At 43.8% G+C, this 22510-nt stretch overlaps 3 protein-coding genes across 5 annotated transcripts in view; 2 read left to right on the top strand and 1 right to left on the bottom strand.

Moving 5' to 3' along the window:
* wnt10b (wingless-type MMTV integration site family, member 10b) overlaps positions 1-15120 on the top strand; it is a 32707-nt gene extending 17587 nt beyond the window's left edge. The window contains exons 9-12 of one of the 2 annotated variants that reach the window (XM_026155255.1): positions 856-958; positions 12665-12927; positions 13095-13546; positions 13647-15120. In XM_026155255.1, the coding sequence (XP_026011040.1) occupies positions 856-958; positions 12665-12927; positions 13095-13546; positions 13647-14147 (1319 nt within the window). In that variant the 3' untranslated portion in view covers positions 14148-15120. Of the gene's footprint in view, positions 1-855; positions 959-11797; positions 12026-12664; positions 12928-13094; positions 13547-13646 lie in introns of those variants that run through there. The other variant, XM_026155254.1, reaches the window with a different exon arrangement.
* Positions 4086-9764, bottom strand: wnt1 (wingless-type MMTV integration site family, member 1). Of its 2 annotated transcripts, XM_026155257.1 has the most exons (5): positions 9107-9764; positions 8739-8844; positions 6507-6760; positions 6042-6307; positions 4086-5933 (listed from the first exon to the last, which is right to left on the bottom strand). In XM_026155257.1, exons 2-5 carry the CDS (start codon positions 8837-8839, stop codon positions 5442-5444), a joined length of 1113 nt encoding a protein of 370 aa, XP_026011042.1. In that variant the 5' UTR covers positions 8840-8844; positions 9107-9764; the 3' UTR covers positions 4086-5441. The 2 variants fall into 2 exon arrangements, with proteins under 2 accessions (XP_026011042.1, XP_026011041.1); XM_026155256.1 differs by lacking the exon at positions 9107-9764 and having other exon boundaries at positions 8739-8879.
* Positions 15121-17691: 2571 nt separating the features above from the next.
* arf3a (ADP-ribosylation factor 3a) lies at positions 17692-22127 on the top strand. Its single transcript, XM_026155259.1, has 5 exons — positions 17692-17810; positions 18924-19138; positions 19236-19346; positions 19660-19784; positions 19875-22127. Exons 1-5 carry the CDS (start codon positions 17692-17694, stop codon positions 20034-20036), a joined length of 732 nt encoding a protein of 243 aa, XP_026011044.1. The 3' UTR covers positions 20037-22127.
* The last annotated feature ends 383 nt before the right edge of the window (positions 22128-22510 follow it).

Below are 22510 nucleotides of genomic sequence, written 5' to 3' on the forward strand. Positions count from 1 at the left end.
GGTTTAGATGAACTTAGGGACACTTTGGTGTTTAGTTAGAGGTGATGTTCCATGGTGGTGAGGTTTTCGTCTCAGGAGTTTTGAGGTTTAGCAAAGAATTTAATATCAACAAAAAATGGGCCAGCAGAGAAAAAGCCATCAAGCCAAGACAATCCAGAGGCCCTGCAGTGTGCGTATGCGTGTGAGCGTGTTGATAGCTCAAAATATATTATCACCCCAAGCACATTCATTCATGTGTGTTCACATGCAGGAGGCCGCAATTGAAAACATTTTTATACATGTGTGAAGAGTGCTGGCCTATTAAACACACACACATATATGTGTGTGTGTATATAAATATATATATATATATATATATATATATATATATATATATATATATATATATATATATATATATATATATATATATATATATATATATATATACATGCTGCACAGTTATATCCCTCCCACCTTAACTGCAGGGCTAGTTCTCCAGCTCACTCCATAGGGGCACTGAGCCTGACCACAGACATCATACTGATTGCTCACCATGGTCGAGTGGTCTGTCCACATTCCCACCCTGATTCACTTTGTGCACAAAACCCAACAACGGAAAACAGTGGTTTGAGAGTGTCTGAAAGTTTGCGGACAGCAGTGAGCGTTCGCTGTGTCTCTCCTAAATCAGTCCTCTTCTCATGCCTTCCACTGGCCCACCGCACACCCCAGAAACATGGGAACAAGCGAACGCAGGCTCAAAGCGATCTTTTGGAACTTTCTGGAACTGAAGCGAGAGGAGACGCACAAACAGGACGCTCGAGCTTGTATATCTGCTGGGGTGAATCTAACCTTCCCTCCTCTCCTGTGTGACAGGTTGTGGAAGGCCAGAAGATGATGAAGTGATGGAGATGTTAGGAGGCCACGGCCATTGTGATGCTGGGTGGCTGTTACTCCGGAGCTGCCATCTGGCGAAAAGGTCAGTTGCTAGGGGATGATTCTTCTCCTGGACCGTGTCTGCCTCCCAGCTGCCATCCACACACCCACACACGCGCACACACTGGCTCGACTGTGTGCACAAACTTAACACATGCGCACACGCATGCTCTTTTTTTTAGCACTTCCTAGAATCCTGAATTGAATCTGAGTAAATTTGAGCCACTACACTGACCGCTATTAATCCACTTGGTAGTTTTCTGCAAGTCTGAGTTCTTTATTTAATATCCGAGTGACGAAGCTGTAATTGCACATCTTGTTACATAATACCCCTGTGGTCACCTAATGGCACCAAACTCAATTCTTCGGATTATTACACAAGCTTGATATGGGTGTCCCTATAATAACAATGCCCCAAATTAATTTCAAATTGACCCATAATTGAATGCTAGGATTACAATGAGACATGGAGCGAGCACAGAAATCAAATCACTACTGCGTGCCAGACTCATGCCACACCACACTGTCAATCACAAGCACTGTAAACAGCCTTTCATTCAGTGCCGTGGCCCACCCCAATTATTTATCATGCTGCCTTCGAATTAACAGCCAACTCCACCCAACAGGCCAAACATTTTTCCTAGCTGTAGCAGGAATTTTAATGTGAAGCTGCTGTGCCTTCAGTATGCCATGTTTCTTGCATGTGACCTGCTTGCTGGATTTGTGCACGTGTTCTCGTGGCTGTCAGGTCAGTTGCAGGCAGCGTGGCTTTTTAATTCTCGTTGTCGAGTTACATAATTAGCAAAATTGCCCCATTAACCTTCACCCTTTAGGCTGCTGTGGCCTGTTATGATACTACCCAGAGATTTTTTTTTTCTTCATAAAAATAGAAAGCGAATTTACAGCGACGTGAAAAGTAACCATGAGCAAGCCACGGGAACAAAGTGTAAAGGAACTAACGTTTCGATGCACCACGTATCTCACTTATGAGCAGGCTGCGACTGGATGTCAGCGCGGTATTATTATCTCCAGATATTGGCAAAACAGTAGCTGGCAGGAACCAAAACCAAAATGGGACTCAAGCGTACAATTTTGTACCGTCTCTATTTCTTTTTTTTTCTTTTTTAATCCTCCCTGTCACACATTCCTGTCCTCCTTCCCTCCTCCAAGTCTGCGCTTCTCCACTGGCCTTCCATAGAGCCAGTGACTTTTGTGTAGTGGAGCTGTTGTTTTTGTTTGTGCCCCTCTCACCATACCATACACCATAGCTGCCTGCTTGCCGCCTGACAGCTCCGTGTGTCAAAGGTGGCTACAGCAGAACAGACTGTGGGAACAGCCGGTTAGCCTTCCTTGGTCCCCTGCTCCCCAACCAGAGGGGCAGCCATCAATCCAGCGCTCCCCCTACCCCTGCACACACACTGAAGCACAAACACACAAATACCCAACTAAACTCATACTCACACAAAAACCCTACAACGCTCACACCCTCTCCCAATAATCCTCGGAAGCAATTTCATCTCGACTCGGGTGGCAGCCCATTGTCGCCAGCCCCTTCAATCTTTCCTTATTAACTCTCGCTTTGTCCCACATCCGAGCTTCTGGACTCATCTCTCCTACATTCCGATCAGTGCTGCTCCCAGCACTCCCAGGCAACCTCCATTCGCTAATCCCACTGCCTACCCACCGCCCCCCCCTCCCAGCAGCCCCACCCCAAGGAACTCTTACTGTTTTTTTTCCAACCTGCCGATCACCTACTTGCAGAGTAAGGTAGTGGCATTAACTCCATGGGTTTTCTGAAGGCAGAGTGTGAAGGCGGGGTGGGTGAAAGAGGAGGCGGCCACAAAGTGACTCCAGGCCAGACAATTAGAACAATGAGCTGGGCCTGTAGGGGGCTAACTCGCTGCGTCACGCCTGGACGGTGGGGTATTTTGTCAGTTTAATGAATTGTCCGTCAGGCTAGAGCCACATCGCAGGCTGCGCAGGGAGAGGCCAGCAGGGACCCAGACACTAAGTCGGTATTTATTACACTGCCTTTGTCACTAATTGAGCTAATTATCACTGACTCCTTAGCACTCCCACAGGCAGCGCCCCCTCCACTTCACTCTCCACCAACTCTCCCACCTCACTCTCATGCCTGGGATTTGAACTCTGAAAAAAAAAAAAAAATCAACCACTTTTACTTTCTATTGTTTCTGTCTGCCCATGATTGCTGATTATTTCTCTTTCCAGCCAGATTTGCCTCGTTTTGCGTGTGTTTTCACTCCGTCAGCTCCTGACTTTTCTCTCAGTTTGTCAGTTATTACACAGTAAGCCATATCATGTTCTGGTGTGTTAACCCCTGTTTTCCAGTGATAGAAGACAGAGCTTTACTTATGTATAGGTCAACAACATTTTTTCTAATCACTTAGTTTTTTGTTGTTTTTTTGTATTTATAGACATTTCCTCACTTTACTTCTGAATTTGCTTTGCTTTTACTTCAGTTCACTCTGATCTGTTCTTCCAGATAAGTAATATTGTAGCCATTCTCTTCTTATTTTTTATAATGTTTTCTCTAATTTTATACCACAAGCCCACGAACCCCTGTTAAATCTACACTGTAATACGATGCTAATTCAGAAGCACTCTCGTCCCTGCATGTTACTGCTTTTCCTCCACTCTGCCCTTTCTGGATGACCCTGATTGCTCCTTCTCTGTGGTGAACTGAGAAGTGTCACGCTTTCCAAACTCCTGTGGTTAGCTACACTGCCAGGTGTTGAAGTTTTTCATATTTCTTTCAGGCCTTAAGCAAATGAAGCAACTCATATACTGTATAAAATAAGGTATGTGGGCAGATAAACAGTCTGTCTCTGTGGTTGGTCGCACAGATGCAGGGATGTTTTGTGGAGCTGGAGAAAGAGGCTGCTTTGGTGGTGGTAATAGGATTAAGCAAAGGACACCCAGGGACAGGCTTATATGTTGGCTCGGTCCATAGTCAAAACACTCTCGAATACAGCAAACACAACACACATAATGGCTGTAATGTTGACACATTCACAAGGGCAGCTTAATTGAAAATATAGACTTTATTGTTCTATCGTACAGTACAAAACCAACTGGAACCTAAGTCTTTTGATTAAAATCTAAAAAAAAAGTATTCTCTTACTCTCTAGAACAGTATAAAAATCCTCAGAAATAAATATTTTATATATTTACACTAGTAAAAAAAAAGGGAAATATTCAGTGCATGACCAAACATGAGTGTTTTTTTTACAGAAAAAAAGCAAAGAAGTGATAACAGTCTTTTTCTATCAAGAGTATTTTTTTTAACCCGCTACGTTACACCTACTTAGAAAGAGCCAAACGATGAAAACATCCTCTGACCTGACTCTACTGATAGCATATTCTCCAGCCACTGACAGGCACATAAATCATTTAGAAAACATACAAGTGACATCTTTATAAATATAATCAGATATTTTAATATTTACAGATTTTGGTCCTCTTAGCTGATACACAGTTTGTTTCTTTTTCAGTCTGTATTCTTTAAAATATTTTCATTCAACCTACCTTGAAAAAAAAAACCCCAACAACGCACCATTTGCCTACTTTAACCTGCAATATTTTAATCCTTCCTGCATGCATTTGTGGGAAATTTGTATATTGGTCACATTTCTATTCATTGTTTTATTAGTGTTTTATGATATTTTCATTATTGATCCCTCAGATTTGCTTAAATCACGTCGTGATATTCAGTGTATTGATAATACATTCAAATTACATTGCCTCAGTAAGATTCACTCACTTGGTTTCTGTGCTCCCTGCTCCTAGTCATGTACAATAAGGACCATCCTGTTGCAAGCTGGAGTGGTACATGTGGCTGAGGTGAATTCAGATCTGGAGAAATCTAAACAAAATGGGCAAATGTGGCAGGGAAACTAGAAGTGGTTGGGTTGCATACAATTCCTAAGTACACAAGCATGGAACAGATATCCCATCCAGGGAGATAAACTTCAGCCAGTATCATGGGAGGGACGCCAAACTTCAGCAAGAGAAAACAAAACACAGATTTCTTTTTTTTTCTTTTTTTTAAATAAGCTTCCTCTTGTTAGAGGTCCTCGCCAGTTTATGAGAGCATATGTTTGTGGCTCTGTGGCCACAGAAACATCTGTGAAACATTGTGTCCAGTTTCTGCCCTTTGTTGGGGAGAAACAAGGCCCTAGTGGTACCTGGTTACAACGATCAATTCTCCACCACATCCTTTTGTCCATTTACTCCTATTTATCTAGCATGTAAACACTTGAGGGACAATTCCCATTCTACAAGTATCGTTGTAGTGTTAATTTACTTAAGGTTAAGTAATAAAGAGTAAGACATACACTCCTTCTATACCCTGTTCACATACTTGTGCTTTCCCTTTCTCCTAAGTTTAAAAACACTGATTGAATTTTTGTGCCAGAATTTCCCTGTATTAGTTTACCCGCCTTGAACCTTTTCCAGCTTCAGCCTAACATCTTAAAGCACATGTGTGCCTAGGTGCCCATATTTGATCATAGACACTGATGTAACGTCCTTGTACTGGTGCAGTTCAGACAACTGACATGACAGCACCAGTGGAATGTGCAGTGGCAGCGTTCAGTCACGCTCTCAGTCCGGGACTTAAACCCACGTCCGCAGCATAGCAGCTCACAGCCATCCAGGCCCGGAGAAGAGCTGTTGCACGTTCTCCCCGATGTTCCCAGAGTGCCAGTTTTGCCATTGTAGGAGCAGAAGTTGGGTGATTTCTCATAATAGACAAGATCCATAGACGAAGGGGGTTTGTGAGCTGGGTTTTCAGGCTCTAGATGGCGTGGATCGGCTCGGTGAGAGGCACGGTTGCTGCCCTTGTTGGCATAAACAACTCTGGATGCGCCATCAAACCGGTCCTTAAGAAAGTCTCCCACTGTGCGGAAGCTGGGCAGGCGCATCCAGCAGGTGCGCACTGTGCAGGAGCCAGACATGCCATGGCACTTGCATTCCTGACGCATCTCTGATGACACAGTCTGAGAAAGGAAGACTAAAGATTACTCATGATATCTCACTCATTAATACATTCATTTCAAGTAGAACTCGGACAAACAGTCTTAGTAGACGAGTAAAGCAAGTCTTACCATCCTGCCGGCTTCGTTATTGTGCAGGTTCGTGAGGTAGCGCAGATCTCTGCCCCTCTCACTGGAGTCCACAAACTCACGGCTGAACATCCGGCCAAAATCCACATTGTCACTGCAGCCCCCCCAGTGCCAGTCTGGTCCTCCAGGACCTCGGCGGCGATAATCGCATGTGCATGTCTCAATGGCCCCCTCTGAGCAGGAACGAGCCACAGCGTGGGTCACTCCTGCGCTGGTAATGGCAAATACAAATGCAGTCTCTCGGCAACCTGAAGAAACAACACAAAAACTTCCCATCAGAACCATATCCAGCGTTTTGGACTTTATATTTGCCTTTTTTTTTTCTTTTTTGCCCAAAACTGGAAATCATTTACAGACAAAGCCTTTCAAATGCGTACAAGCGATTCTGTTACATCCTGTCCAAAATTGTCCAAATATTTCCTGGTGAGAAAGACAAGAGGGGCTCACCACGATTGACAATTTTGCCAAAAACTGCTGGACTGTGGGTGGTCGGGCAGTTCCAGCGGCGGTTGCGGAACTGCCACTTGCACTCCTTTATGGCAGTGTGCAGTCCAGCGGCGATGGCATGCAAGATGCCAGGATTCTGCCGAATCAGCCGGCGCTGGCGACGGCTCAGAAGGGCCAGGCTTGGGTCCAGGACCAACTGCACGTTCTTGGAATTGGTGAGGAGGTTGGACGAGGAAGCCACATTGACAATACCCCTGGCGCAACATAAGGACAAGGGAATTCAGAGTCAAGGAGCTGGCAGTTCATGCATGAAGCTCTATAGGTGACCCTCTAAACTCATTAACTGATGGCTCTTGGCATCCAATGAGTGTTGCTCCTTTGAAATTACAGTTTTCATTATGTGCTAAAGTAATAAACAGAGTCTCACATTCAGTTCCAAGATCATGAGAAGACACTTTGTCTCTGACTAACAGTGTATATTTCACTCTTGGCAGATAACATGAAGCTATTTTTATGTCTTCATAAAAACTTGGACTGGCTGCGATTACTTGTCAGTTTCACAATTAGAATATGTAAGCACATTTGTCTGCTAAATACTCAGGATCCATTATGTTATAATAATAATAATAATAATAATAATAAAGGATTACAATAATTGACAGATTTCTTATCTGTGTAGTATCAAATTAATGTTATTAGCTTGGCAGTTAAGATTCCCTACATATATGTTAAATCACATTAAAGATAAGCATACAAGGTTCCTCCAAATGTGATTTAAGGTGCAACTTCAGCTAAAAATATGTCCATTCTGTCAAAATGTCATTAAGACGTAGGCCTTTAAACACCCCTCTGTGCCAAATATTTAAAAAGCTATAAAAATGCTGTCATCCATCCACAGCATATAGAAACAAATAACTGTAATTATTTATTACTATAGCATAGAGAGAGAGAGAGATGTTGCTTTTTCTTTCTTTCTTTTTTTTAAGTGTCGTGTCCATATTTGTGCCCAAACGTGGCACCTGTGCGTCTTCAGCTTTATCCAAATCTTGGATCACTGAACGGGGTTTAAATGCACCCATTTCGCTGGTTTTAGAACACTTTTGGCGTTTCAGCACACAGGCTGTGTAATTTTCCACTTTATTTGGTATTTTCTGTGGTTTATGTGTCAACATTTTTCATTCATGTGTCGTGTATTGGCGGCGTTTTGCTGTTCAGCATTATCATCCGGAAAAGCGGGCGAGCCTGGGCCTGTTAGAGGTTTGACCCAGACAGTGGTGCGGTGAGAGGCCTGGGAACTTAAATAACAATCTCATCTTCTGAATATTTTCTTAATTCCCAAAGTCACCGGTGTGTGTGTGTGTGTGTGTGTGTGTGTGTGTGTGTGTGTGTGTGTGTGTGTGTGTGTGTGTGTGTGTGCTTTCTAGGCGTCTTTTGGATGCCAGCTGATCTTTCAAATGCTTGAAAGCGCACTGCCACTGTGCGAAAACCTTGTCCATCTAATAAAACCGCAAAAACCGTTTGTTGAATCGTTACCTCAACAAACCCCTGACCCACAGTTTTTTGTTAAAAACAAGAAAATGTGCGAAGCTATAGATCCGGTTTTATTTTGGTTTTAAAAATCTAAATTCTGTACCGTTGCCGCAAAGTTTATGATCGCTTAACTATATCCAGTATTAGATCAACGTGTCCCCGGAAAACAAGAAACAAAAAACAAATAAAAAGAACCCCTCTAAATCCATATTCAATTTATTCCACACTGGACTGAAAAATCTTGTCTCGTGTTCAAACCGCAGTGTCCAAAAAAGGAGCCAGAGAGAAAGCGAGAGAGAGGGAATTAAATCAACCGCAAATAAAAATGCTGTAATTATTATGTAATTATTTTATTGTTAAACTGTGTGCTGTGGTTAATTTCACTGCAGGCACAATAAATTAAAGACTGGAAAAAAACACCCTAAATGTTTTTTGGGGCTGTTTCGCTCACGTAGAGCAACCTGGAAGCATTAAGCATCAATCCTATATGGTTGCCCTTTTTTTCTTTTTCTTTTTTTCAAACAGAAGCTGCGAGCGGCTCCAAAACTAACACATTATTTCGATCAAGCTGCACGAAATGTGGCAACTCAATAAAACGCCCTGTTTTCCAGAGGGCTCCTATAAGCTGGCACTTAACTTTGCGGATGAGGTTTTCCAGTGGCATAACGCGATTAGTGCATCATCAGTATCTGCTCAACTCACCACCACCGGCCGCTGTTGTTGACTGCCCCTGTGCCCGAGAGCGAAGACACCAAGAGGATGCAAGCGGCTTTCACCCCTAACAGCAGCGCCAGACTCCTCATCGTGGCTTCAGTTCAAAAATGAGGAGGAGAATGTCATTATTTGGTGATATGTATATATATATATATATATATATATATATATATATATATATATATATATATATATATATATATATATACACACACACAAAACAAAAAAAACAAGAAAATACAACACCTTTTGTTTCTTGTTCCAAACATGCAAACATACTGTGTCACTTTTATCTTAATGATCAACTTGAGTTTTGAGTTCTGAGTTTTGAAAATGAGCAGGTTGGATATACTCACCACGCCACAATCCGAGGAGAGGACTTGAAAGGTGAGAGAAGGAAGTCCTAATTAACTTAAATGGCTCTTGAGTGGAGACAGGTTGCTGTGCTGTGAGGTGTCCGGGCAGGATGCTACTGCTGCTGCTGCTGCTGCAGTCCTCTTCACTCTGTCTCTCTCAGTGATGCTTTGCACGGCGCATTGAACGCGTGGGACAGTTCCGAAGACTTGATCCCCTCGGTGACTGATAGGCAACACATTCTTCTCTTATTGAGCGCTACGAGGGGAATAAAAAAGGGATTTGCTGCTCTCATCTCCCTGTTTTTTTTTTTCGGAGCCTTTTCAATAGGATTGGAGGGAGGGATAGTTAATGCTCTTCATAGGACGCACAATGAATAAGGAAACAACTGAGCAGAAAAAAGAAAGGAAGGGAGAGAGAGGGAGAGAAAAGCAGGGCAGTCCACGCATATTGTGGAATCTCACGGTCATCACAGAATCGATTCCCTGTAAACGTGTACGGCTAAAAGTATTTTCTTCCCCTTTCAGTGACCGCGCAGCTAGCCTCCGCATCCAGTCTTGCTGAGAGAAGTTCCCCCGGAGCCCTGGAGCAGTGATGAGTTGGTACAGATGCTGTGGGTGCGCCCGCTTTGGTGCTTCGCCGCTGCTCAAAGCTGGTGTCACGGTACAGTATAGTTACAGCGCAATATGAGCCATCTGAAACTGCCCTTTTTACCCGGTGGTTGGATTAGCCTACTCCCTAACCGCATCTCCTCCTCTCTCCAAATGCGCTCTTAAAATGTGCAGTGACTAAGGCCATTTCTGCACATGTTCTTTTTTTCACACTTAAACTCCTACAGATCGAGTTTATTCATTATTACATGTAAATGATATATATGTATTTTTAAAAGTGAATGTTATCCCTTAAGGTTACTTTCCTCTCAATAAAACGTGTTATCAGCCGTCTTTATCATATAAGAGCGAACGCGCACACGCACAGCGAAACGTGAATGCCTGCAGAAGCAATAATAAGCTCGTAATTGTCCTATAACTCACACTGCCTGCTGGGCTACTTAAATATTTTTCAAACACGGAAGACATGAAATATGGCCTCCAATCAGAAGTTTGATGTATGATGAACCAGGAAAAGAGGGGGACGACTAAGGATAAAAACCAGTCCAAACATCTGGCTTGCAGACCTCCCTCGACGCAATGTAACCCAGTGTAATCACAGCTTGAGCCACTTTGCGGCATCTCCATCAAACCCCAGACTAGGAGCAAGCTTAAATGTCCCCAAACTTCTCCATATTGGTTCATTTTGTGACATTTATCTGCTAATTTGCATATTCCACATTAGTCATTGCAGAGGTTGTAGGTTGAGTAATCTCTCCCCCTTCCTCCGCACCTCTCTGTCTCTCCCTCAGATGACAGTAAAAGGAAGTAGGCTTTAAAAAAAGAGAGAAAAAAGGCTTTAATGACAGCCACCCTACGTTTTTACCCGAGCCTTATATGAATTTGCTCAAACGGGTTTCCTGGAGCAGTCATGCGACACCGAGCAGATTAGAGCTTCAATCCGGATAAAGGGGGCCTTTTATATACAAATCAACTTCAAATCACTTTTTAAGCCACTTAGATATACACACCAAGGCAGAATGCTAATGCACTTTTCATTGCTGCAGCTTAGGGAATGGAAGGAGATTAGATGAATTGGTGTCACTAAGCGAACCGTGTTCGAGGGGGGTTTTAACTTAATTTTATGAAAGTAGCACACAAGCACCTTTCGCTCCCAGCAGCAATGTTATGTTTAATTTTGGATAACCTGGATCGATATACGGATTGATTCGCGTCCACACTGAAGGCCCGGGCAACTTGCTACATAAGCTTACTCAACAGTGACCATAGAAAAGATTTTTAATAGATATGTTGTCTCCAATAAGGTGTTTTAGTCTGTCAGTTCTTTTGAATCCCTAAAAATAATTTGTCATTAGAGTTTTGTCAGCGGTCGTAATTGCACAACATTGTAAATAACAGTCTGTTACTCTAGCCATTTTTTTCTTTCGTTGCTTTGAAATAAAGACTTTAGATTGACAATGTGAAGTTGTTTCAAGCACAACAATGAGGCGCAGCCGCTCTGATGGAGGTGGGAGGAAGGGGGAGCACAAGACTTAAAAACAGTATTGTTGGAGGGTCTGTTAGCGGAGCCGCCTGCCTGCTGCTGCCTCCCTGTCGTACAGTGGAACCAGCAGCTCTCCCCTCCCCCTTCATTATTTAAAATAACTCACCGCTTTATGAACAAAATCTTCCTTGAGTTTCCATATTTCATCTCATCGAGGATTTCTGTGTTCTCCCCCAAAATGTAGGACCAAATTACCTTATTCCTCCCATCACACCAAAAGAGAGTAGGAACAAGTACATGCATATATAAATATGTATTTTTTTAATCCTTATAAATATGATCATTGGATCCAGTATTTCTAAATACCTGCTTAATTCGAAATCGCTGTCCCGCAATGCTTGTAAAGTGCTTGTGCGTAAAATGTTGGAGACGTCATTTTACGCTTGGGTGAATGATCCCGTTATCGAATAATTAAAGTATCAACTGGTGATCCAATTCTCATCCTGGCCAATATTTTGCAAACAGCCGCCTGTAGAGGCATCTACTCCCCTCCCCTCTTTCTTTCACCCCCCTCCTCCCCCCTCCTCCTCCACTTCATTCTCTCCTCCGACCTCCTCTGTTCTCCGTCTTCACTCCTCGGTCGTTTGGCGGTGCATCGATAATACTGCAGACATCGTCCTTTCGATTTTCTTATTCGACGCGGACCATCACTACCAGTGTTTTAATGTCACGTCGCGAAAGACGCACAACAAAATGGAGCTATCAAACAAACTCCGTTGGGACCAATTCCTGATTTTGGCAGCAGCACTTATGTCACCTGCAATCACGTAAGTGCACTTGAGAGCGCCAGGAGAGTTGCAGACTGTGGCTGCACGAGATTCGGCAGAGTTGCGGGAAGTTCTTTGCATAGGTTACTATTCAAATGAATAATTTAGCTATTTTTAAAAAAAACAAAAACATTAAAAACGAATTATTAGTCATTGTATTTCGAAGTCTGGTTTCGTGTAAAGTTAAATTTAAAAAAAGTGCAATCAGTGTTAATTGAGTGGTTTAGCTTTAAACGAGTCAAAATAATTCCAAAGTGATTTCACTTTCAGTCTCGTTATTTCTTTATAAGATGCATTTGGCCATTAAATCTGTTTTTGATATTTCTCAGCTGGATAATCTGTTTAGAATTATATTTTCCCTCCTTTAACCAACTGACACTGGAGCAGAAACAGTGCAGCAAATACTTTTGGACGCATTTTATTGGTAGGTGTATTTCCCATAAAGAATGAATTATATCATATCTCTCTTAATTATTTATTGGGTTTGTATTTTTCTTAAGTGTACTGAACCCCCTCCCATTGCCTCATATTCCTCTGGGTTTGACTAATGAACTGTTGACCATCTCCGATGACCCCCCCCCCCCCCACACACACACACACCATCTCACTTCCCCACTCTTTCTCCCACTCTCCCTGCAGGGTGCTGTGTAATGATATCCTCAGCCTGAAGGTGGCAGGAGATCCAGTGCTAACCCCTAACTCTGTGTGCCTCAGGCTGGCAGGCCTCAGTAAACGTCAGATGCGGATGTGTGTGAGGAACCCTGATGTGACAGCATCTGCTCTGCAGGGGATCCAAGTGGCCATCCATGAATGCCAGCACCAACTCCGGGACCAGCGCTGGAACTGCTCCTCGCTGGAGGGCTTTGGCAAGCTGCCGCTCCACAACTCCATCCTCAACAGGGGTGAGAGTCTGAGGCAGGCTAATGATAGTCAGTATGTGATCCTGGGGTTTATGGTAGAAAAGTGCAGGTATGAGAATACAGATTGTGCTGTACACAGGTAAATGACATTTTTAGAGCTGCAGTCTTTATGGTTTCAACCTCTCTGAGTGTGTTCTTCTTGCTCCTAGGTTTTCGGGAGAGTGCCTTCTCTCTGGCCTTGCTGGCAGCGGGCGTGGCTCACTCTGTGGCCTCGGCTTGCAGCATGGGCAAGTTGCGGGGGTGTGGCTGCGAGGCCAAGCGTCGCCAGGACGATGACAAGATCCGGCTGAAACTCACACAGCTGCAGCTGCAGACGCTTCAGAAGGGTGGGGCAGGCATCGACTTAACACGGTCATTACCCTCAGAGCTGAATGGTCATCGTGGCAGCCTGCCCACTAACCTGCGCTCAGCCCACCCCTCAGCCCTTCTCAAGCCCTTACCGGATGAGCTAAGCTCTATGCAAGACACCTGGGAGTGGGGGGGGTGCAGTCATGACATCCGTTTCGGGGATCGCTTTTCCAGGGACTGGCTCGACTCCCGGGGGTCTCCAAGAGATATCCACGCCCGCATGAGGATACATAACAACCGTGTGGGACGACAGGTGAATATTGTGCTTTTCAGCTGTTGTCCCTCCGACCTTCAGCACTCATTATCATTTTGGTTGTTGTTGGAGTTTGCTTACAGTGTTATTCTTTACACAGATAGTGACTGACAACATGACAAGGAAATGCAAATGTCACGGCACATCAGGGAGCTGTCAGTTTAAGACCTGCTGGCATGTGTCTCCAGAGTTCCGTCTTGTGGGCTCCATACTCAAAGAAAAGTTCCTGACAGCCATTTTTGTCAACTCTCAGAACAAGAATAATGGGGTTTTCAACCCTCGGACAGAAAACGGCGCCAGCGGAACCCAAGGGGGTCTCGGCGGAGGGCGTCGTCGAATCATGTCCAGAGAGCTGGTGTACTTTGAGAAGTCTCCTGACTTTTGTGAGCACGACGTGTCCATAGACTCTCCGGGAACACACGGACGAATCTGCAACAAAACTAGCTACAGCACAGACAGCTGCAGCTCGCTGTGCTGCGGCCGTGGACACAACATCCTCAAACAGACACGCAGCGAGCGCTGCAATTGCAGATTTCACTGGTGTTGTTACGTGCTGTGCGAGGAGTGTCGTCACACAGAGTGGGTCAACGTGTGCAAGTAGACGTCAGTCTGTTCCCCCCTCAGTTCGAGCGGCTTTTACTCATCCAGGACTCAAGATGGCGAGCCTGTCCCTTCGCCTACTCATGTTGTTCGAGCTTTTGTTTTTGCTCCTTGTGCAACTCTCCCAGAGATCCTGTTTACCCCCCACCCACCCTCTTTTTTTTAAGTCCATCATCTGGGATCTATTTTCTTTTTGTAGACGCTGTTATTCTCAAAATGCCAAGTCAGAGATTGAAGAGGTGACTCATGTCATTTGTCTTCCCATGGCCTGTTTAGACACTGGCCTTTCAGCCATGAAAATGGCCCATACTTCATCGTTTGAGACCCACAAAGAAAAAGAAAGAAAGAAAACGCAACAGCAGAGGAGCTTCAGCGTCTACAAGCTGACTCATCTTATTGTACAGTAACAGTTTATTTGAATGTGTATGTCTATAATTGTAAATGTATTAATATTAATATTGTACTAGAGCCTGTCTTTTTTCAGTGAATGACAGATTGATGGTGGCCATGTGGTCAGCACGGTGAAGCAGTGTGCAGACAGAACAGTCTCATTTTCTTTCTCCATTTGTACCAAAATAATACTCGTGTGTGACTCTGAAAAGTACTAATTTGGGAACTTGTCTCACAATCTCTCTTTACTGATCAAAGAAGACAAATTTTTTTTGGAAGGGCGAATGAATTTGACACAGCGCTTTCTCACATGCAGGACTTTCAGATGCTCGTCCAAGCTTGTACACTTGTAAAACTCAAGATGGGAAACTGGAAGCAACAAATCTCTAGATTGTACGACTAATGATTCAGATTTATATATTTATATAATGGTAACAATAGTAATCACTTCATGAGTATGGTTGCTAGTGGTCATGTTTTTTATGACTCTGTATCATTATTGTGGCAGCAAAAATGCTGTCTCTTGGGTATGACTGTACTGTGATTTGTGTCACTTTCCTATGAAATTGTGACTGGGCTCTTGATATTTCGTGCTTGCTTTTGTCCATTTCATCAGTCTGAGCACTCCTTAGATTCTTCCCACATGTACTACATGTCAAAGTGAGAGATGGACCTACTTTAGTCCTGAAATGACGCTGAAGAGTGTGCGTCTGTTGCTGTGTAAATGGGGGGTAGGCTCTGTGCACTACAGATTTGGGAGGTGAGAGCCTTTTTTATGGCCACTTCATGCTGAGAGAAGGACTTTTTATGGCTGCAGGATATTGTTTCCTTAAAGTATGACTTTTATTACTGGAGAGAAGCATCAAGAGAGCAGAGAATGGGGGTGATTATACCAGTCTTTGCTGTGCGAGCATCTAAGGGGATCATCTGTCCAGAGTTCATAGCCAAGGAAGGGACTTGTTGAACCACGTGCTTTGGGGACGCTGTATCCCTGTTACCTGGGAGACAGACTACACAAATATAAACACATGCACATAAATGCTTGCATGGGTTGGTTTACGTACCAAGACATGTAGGAACGCTGGCACCCGACGCTCAATCAAAAACATGCATGTTGTTGCGCACAAATGAACTGTAGATTTAGCAAAATGCTCCTGTCGCCACTTGACTCGATTTATGATAGCAGCATTCCTCGATATCTTAGATAATCCAAACCGTCTCCATGCTTGGCCTGCTGGGAAAAGCTTTTTTTTGCCACATAGGATTTAATGCCAATTAAGTCCTGTTTGCATGGACTTTGGTAAATATCCCTGAACTCCGAAGGAATGACAGCGCCAGTGGCTGAATTGAGCACTTGATCTTTTTTGGTATTTAGAGAAGGAGCAAAAAAAAAAAAAGAAGACAGCGAAGAGGTATGGAATGATAAGGGCTTGGATTTCTGGTTTGGATTTCTTCATTCCTTTATCATTTCACCCTGGAGCTGCTGCGAAAGGGAATTTCCTGTCACTGTTTCTAACCATGTGTGAGACAGAGGTTGGTGGACAGCCTGGGATTGCTTTCTCTCTCTCGCTCTGTTTCTCTTACTTACTTCGCCCCTTTCCCCATTCTCCCCTTCATCATTGCAGACAGAGACACATACATAGCAACACATTGACTGCCCCCACCCCCCCTGCAGTAATGACATCCAGACTGGGCTGAAATTAAAGAGAGGCAGGCAGAGAGAGAGGAAGTAAGGAGAGATAAAAGTTACCCACTTTGACTGACAGCATGATTATATGTATAAATAAGGCGATTTAGTGTGTTTAGTTGGATATGAAGATAGCGAGATAGATTTTGCTGCACATACGGCAGAGATGCACAAGCAAAGGACAAATCGAGTGTGGCGAACGGGGTGAATAAAGTGTACTCTGTATAAATATATGCCTCGAAACATCTGCTTCTCAACTCCCCTTTCATTTTTGATGTGGGACAGGCAGAGGAGAGCGGGAGAGAAAACACAAGGAGCCAGCTACCCAGAACATCAAAGCCCCTGCCCTCAATGTGCAGGCCCTCATTAGTTCAGCTAGCAGAACCAACGAGACTTGTGATTGTGTTTGCTGGGGTGCACGCTGGCAGACACTTCAGAGGAAAGGCTCCCTTAAGTCATAACTCCCCACCCTACCTCTCCTGCCACCACCCGGGCCCGCTTTAACCCCCCTGTAACCCTCTCCAAACTCCCCGCGCACACAAACTCCTGCATGCTCACCCCACCATCCACTCCACCCCGTAATCTGGTCTGCAGCTGCAAACATCTGCTCCCCTCTTTATTCCTCGCTGCCTCCACCGCTGAATTGATAAACACATCTATTACTGGACCACTGACTGGCACACAGCACGGAGGAGGAATGAGGCAAATGTTGGACTCACCTATGGCTGCAGGGCCGGTTTGAAGGAGTGCCGTTTGTTCACATTGGCTTCTTCTTTAGGCGACTTCTTTTTTTTTTTTTTAATGTCCTTTAATTTCAAAGTGCAGTGCAGTTTGCAAGTGTACAATACAAAAGTGCATGACAGAAAACAAGAAAGAGAGAAGGCATTGACCCCAGGTTTGGTTTTATTTAACTTCATTCAGAACCTTTTTTTATTTTAAAGAGATGGCTACAGAAAAGAAGAAAACATCTTATAACTATGAGGGAAGTGAGTCTGCAGTGGTTTGGACTCACATGCATGAAGCAATCTCATTAGATAGCATAGGCGCCAAAAAGCCATAGAAATATTTGACATTTTTAATAAATAAAATAATGCTCAAAGGTAAACCAACTGCAACATCGATTCAGTCTATGCTTTTGTCCCCTCCTGTCACCTCATTATCTGTGAAACACTGCCAGGAAGTATCACTTGGCATCCTGTTACAGTCAGCCATTTACTTATTCATTAAGATGATTCCTGTTTTAATTATTCAAGCGTGCTTGCCTGCAGGCTCTCGTTTAAAACTGGTTTGGGCCCTCTGAAATGTCATATGTGAGATAGTGGGAATAACGCTATCAAACTATTTATTATTCTTTGATGTTCCTCAAGAAAACAAGATAAGCCTCAAATAAGCTGTAAGGTGATGGTGCATACAGTAACTTTTCAGAGCTGGAGACAGCTGCTCCTGGCTTTTAACAAGTCGCCGGGCGATGAGAGATTGGCAATCCAAGTACCGCGAGAACGCGCAGTGTCACAGCTGCAGCTCATCGCGAGACTATCATCCAGTCCTTCGCCTGAATCCAGCTGGTACCCTTCCTGCCGTTGACGGGTAAGTGTGAACGAGATGCAAATGGTGAAATTGCTGAAAGAGGTATACGAGCGCTAAAAAGGTGGTTTCATTTATCACCGCTTGAGTTGCCTTTTAAATGCTGCGAGGGGGGAAATGAACGACCCTTAATGTACGACATGAGGCCGACTGGCGCGCTTGTCGTGACTGTAAGAGGGGGGATTATAGCACACAAATTGACCCGGAGATTTTATTTATGTTTTCAATTAAATACCGACGATGTTAGCTCACAGGATAGCAAGCAGATTATGTTCGGAAAGTGAATGTTATCGAGCCGAAAGAAACGTGATTTGGGTTCAAAATTCATCGCCTGCTTCAACTGCAGCATCCGCCGTCTTCGCCTCGCATTATGACAGATGTGTGTGGATGTGCGGCCACTGCAGCTGCAACGGGCTACGCTAGCACCTGCTGTCCGTGCGTTTGATAGAAATGAATGGAAACCTAGCTAGTCAGAGGAAAAGCGGCCAGTCACTAAAACACACAAGAGGGATACTTCACTGCCCCACAGAAGACTGCTAGTTTAAAATAACCCTCTAAAAACCAATGCGACCCGTGTAGTGTGTGTTAGCACAAGTTAACAGGCAAGGTTGGCCTGTAAAGGGCCCATTACCACTGAAGGGCCACCCTCCTCCCTCAGCTCTGTGAGCCTGACTGTGTGCAACCATAGACAGCCTTAGGTTATGTGTCATAATAACGTAATATGAAATGAGTGTTACCCTGGCATATCTTCAGTTGCCTAAAAAGAGCATAAAAAGGTGGTTACTCAGCACCACATGAAAGCTGAGCCACATAACAGAGATCCAGCATGGCTGCCTCCTTTCCCAGTGAGCTGTCACTGTAAAGGAGCAGCTTTCGAGTCAGGTCAGCTGCCTGCCGGGGTGTGAAGTATATGTTTCCTGGCTTTCCTCTGAGGGGGCACGGCTGCGAGCAGTAAGGGAGGTGCCAATGCTGAGATGTGTTTTTGAACAGCTACTGTCACACCACATGTTTCTTTGTGTGTGTGTGCGTGTGTGTGTGTGCGCGCGTGTGTGTGTGTGGTTTCGACTCTCTAAACGTGGTTCACGGTTTGTTTTGTCTGCTTGTTGCTATGTATAGCAACAAAGCAGCCCGTGTAACAGTTTTGTTGCAGTTGTGCCCCCACCTCCTCTCCTCCCGAGGCATCATGGGAAACATCTTTGGGAACCTGTTGAAGAGCCTGATAGGCAAGAAGGAGATGAGGATTCTCATGGTGGGGCTGGACGCTGCAGGGAAAACCACCATCCTGTACAAGTTGAAGCTGGGGGAGATCGTCACTACCATCCCCACAATTGGTGTGTGACTGTCTGCCTCTAAATAAAAAAAACAAAACATGTGTCTTAGAGATTATGTGACCCATTGTCTATTTGCTTGTTGTCTCCTCCACCCCAGGTTTCAATGTAGAGACAGTGGAATACAAGAACATCAGCTTCACTGTGTGGGACGTGGGTGGCCAGGACAAGATCCGTCCTCTTTGGAGACACTACTTCCAGAACACCCAGGGTGAGATGCATCAAAAGCATCTTAGGTGAAAGACCAGCCAGCATGGTTAGAGTTTTGTTTGTTTTTTTTAAAAAAGGCCTCTCCAGTCCTGCTGCGGATCCTGGAGCGCACGCTCGCCCCCAGCACCTGAGGACAAAATCTGACTAATCCTTCAGATGATGTAATTTGCATACAGGCTCCAGATGTTTCAAATGATCATCATCTTAGTCATGTTCAAATCCCGGACAACCATTAAACATGCTTTGACAATATGCTTTCCTAACAATGTGATGTGACCTGATTGTTTTTGTTCGGTTTCAACTTATTCCTGCAGGTTTGATCTTTGTGGTGGACAGCAATGACCGCGAGCGGGTCAACGAAGCTCGAGAGGAGCTGATGCGGATGCTGGCTGAAGACGAGCTGAGGGATGCTGTTCTTCTAGTCTTTGCCAACAAACAGGTATCCGCCACATTACGTTCCCCCCTGCTTTTACGCCTCTTGCCTCACCAACTTCCTGACGGACACTTTGTCCTCTGTGATTTTGTTCAGGACCTGCCCAACGCCATGAACGCCGCAGAGATCACAGACAAGCTGGGCCTGCACTCCTTACGTCACCGCAACTGGTACATTCAAGCCACCTGTGCCACCAGTGGGGACGGCCTGTACGAGGGTCTGGACTGGCTGGCCAATCAGCTGAAGAACAAAAAGTGAAGGGCCGGGTCAGTGAAGTGGGGAAGAGCCTGGGTGCCAGCTCCAGGTTGTGGTTATAGGGGTTCCATTGTGTTTACATAGAGAAGAAAAATGCTGAAAAGCTCCCAGGGGGTGACTCTCAGTGGCTTTCTCCCCTCCCCCCATCTCCCCCCCACCATCCACCCTCGAAATACTTCTTTATTATTTTTCCGTTCTTTGATTAATTTGATTTGTTTGAATCTGTGGTGAGCATTTTTAATCATTTACAAGCAAATTTTATCTAAGTTATTTACAATCTATAAACAAATAAATATGTACTGTATGATATTACTGTAAAGGTATATGAATTTGCTCTACTTTGCAGACCTCCACCAACATTTAATTAGCTCAGCAATTGTGATGGATCTCAAATCGTGACGGCAGAGCAGCCTTCCCTCAGAAACTACAGACCTGGTGTAAATTATAAAGAATGTCATAATATTATAGTGGGAGTACTATTACTATTATACTCGTACAGATAAATGTAATATAACTGTCCATACTGCAACCAAATTATGCTCTTCATAGATCAAAACTTTTAGCTATGATTTAGTTTTATTTATGTTGAATTAAACAAAACGTGTCTACTTTCTGGACAGTCGGAAACAATATATTTAATATCGATATTTATTGATTTTTTTGCTTCATATAGTTTCTTTTTCTTTATTCTAATGTGCATTTACTGCTAAAGGCAGCTAGTTAAAAACAGAAAAAGAAAAGAAACCCCAGTATCATTGTACATTACTGCTTCCCAATCTGCATGGAGATATCCCAGTACTGGCTTGTGGGCTTGTAACAGGCCACTGCTGTAAATAAAGATTTGTTCTAGCTGAGTTGCCTGGCACAGACGGGGTTAAAACAGTTTGTCTGGCATCAGCGAGGTGTGATATCTAAAGTGATACAGATGACAAACAGGCACTCTGTACCAGCTCTGTGGCTCAGAAACAAAATGCTGCTATTGGCCTGCCCTGTGGAGAGTGATGCAACACAGCATGCGACTGGCAATATTAAGAGAGCTTACATAGTTTTGAATGTTTATTTTTGTTTTTTCGATCCGTTTGTGCAGCATCGCTTCTCATGCTGATTTATCCACCGTCAATCGGCATGACATCATGCGCGTCTCACTTTTTCATGTTGCACAAAATTACTCTAGACTCACTGTTATTGTATAGAAGGTGTTGTCTGTTTTTTTAATGGAGTGTTTCTTTATTTTGTTGAGTTATTTTTTCCTTAATTAGCTAATTAGATCAGACTGTTGCATTTTTTGTTTTGGGTTTATTTTGGGGAGTTTTTTTCACACACAAAAAAATAAAATAAGGAGAGAAGATGATAGTAATACTGCATCGTAAGGCATGTTAATACTGTACAAGATCTGTAATAAAAGCAAATTATAATAGCCTGTTTCCTCAGACTACATTTGTTAGTCTTAATCACTGCTGCTGGTTGGAACAATGCTGTACTAATAAATGTTATGGATTTAGTGTAAAGTTTACCGAACAACCTTCTAATATGCAAAAGCATGCTTTTCTATGTTGGCGCAACTGTATATATGTTGATGTAACCGGGAAAGTGGAACCGTGGTTTTCGAGGTGAAACCAAAAGCGCTGTTGATACACCTGTAGATAACGGGGTCAGCGTGTTGGCAGATAACTGACAGCAGCTTGTGTGTGCGTGTGTGACGTGCATTATATTCCGTTCGGTGAAAATAGTTTTCGTGGCCTTATTTAGCCAGTGGTTTCATTTCTCTTTGATAACAGGTTTATATGTAAGAAATATCCAGCATTCAAGTATCTCACCTTTGATCTGTGACACCGATGCACTAGCAGTTCTGATGTGGCTAAACATCCCTCCCTCTTTCAGCGACTATTTTCTGATTTTAACTTTCAAATAAAGAAAAATATTAAATGAGGCTGCACGACATTCCAGCTGGCGATTTGCTCTGAGAAAAAAACCGAGTATAATATGAAGAGGAGGAAATTTAAGACAGAAAAACCCAAGCAGGTGCAAAAGTGTTGAATGATTGAATTATTCCTGACACTGCATCAATCAATAAAGATACCAGAGTATACATTTGCTTTGCCTTGCTCATTTTTTTCCTTGCTATTGTTTATTGTCGCGCATGTCGGTCATGATTCGAAAACCGTATCACGGTTACGAGCGTGCTGCTTTTATCTTCTCTTGTCTGTGGCTCAAACTCAATTTCAAGTTGACAGTTCGCCCCAGAATCAAATGTGCGAGTCCGTATTTATCAATCATTGTTCTTGGGTAAGTTGCCCAGTTTTGAAGATGTTTGTCTGCTTGAATAAAAGGAAGCTACAGAGTATACTTCTGGTGCTCAAAGCACCAAGACACTGCGTTTGATGTGGGTGGTGAGTGCAATGCGGTAGAACGAGGCAATTCTCACACAAACTCCTGTGTTTGATTTGGAGGTGATGTGTCCTTTTAAGAGCCCTGCT

This window comes from Astatotilapia calliptera, chromosome 20 (assembly GCF_900246225.1).
Source record: "Astatotilapia calliptera chromosome 20, fAstCal1.2, whole genome shotgun sequence".
NCBI lineage: Eukaryota > Metazoa > Chordata > Actinopteri > Cichliformes > Cichlidae > Astatotilapia > Astatotilapia calliptera.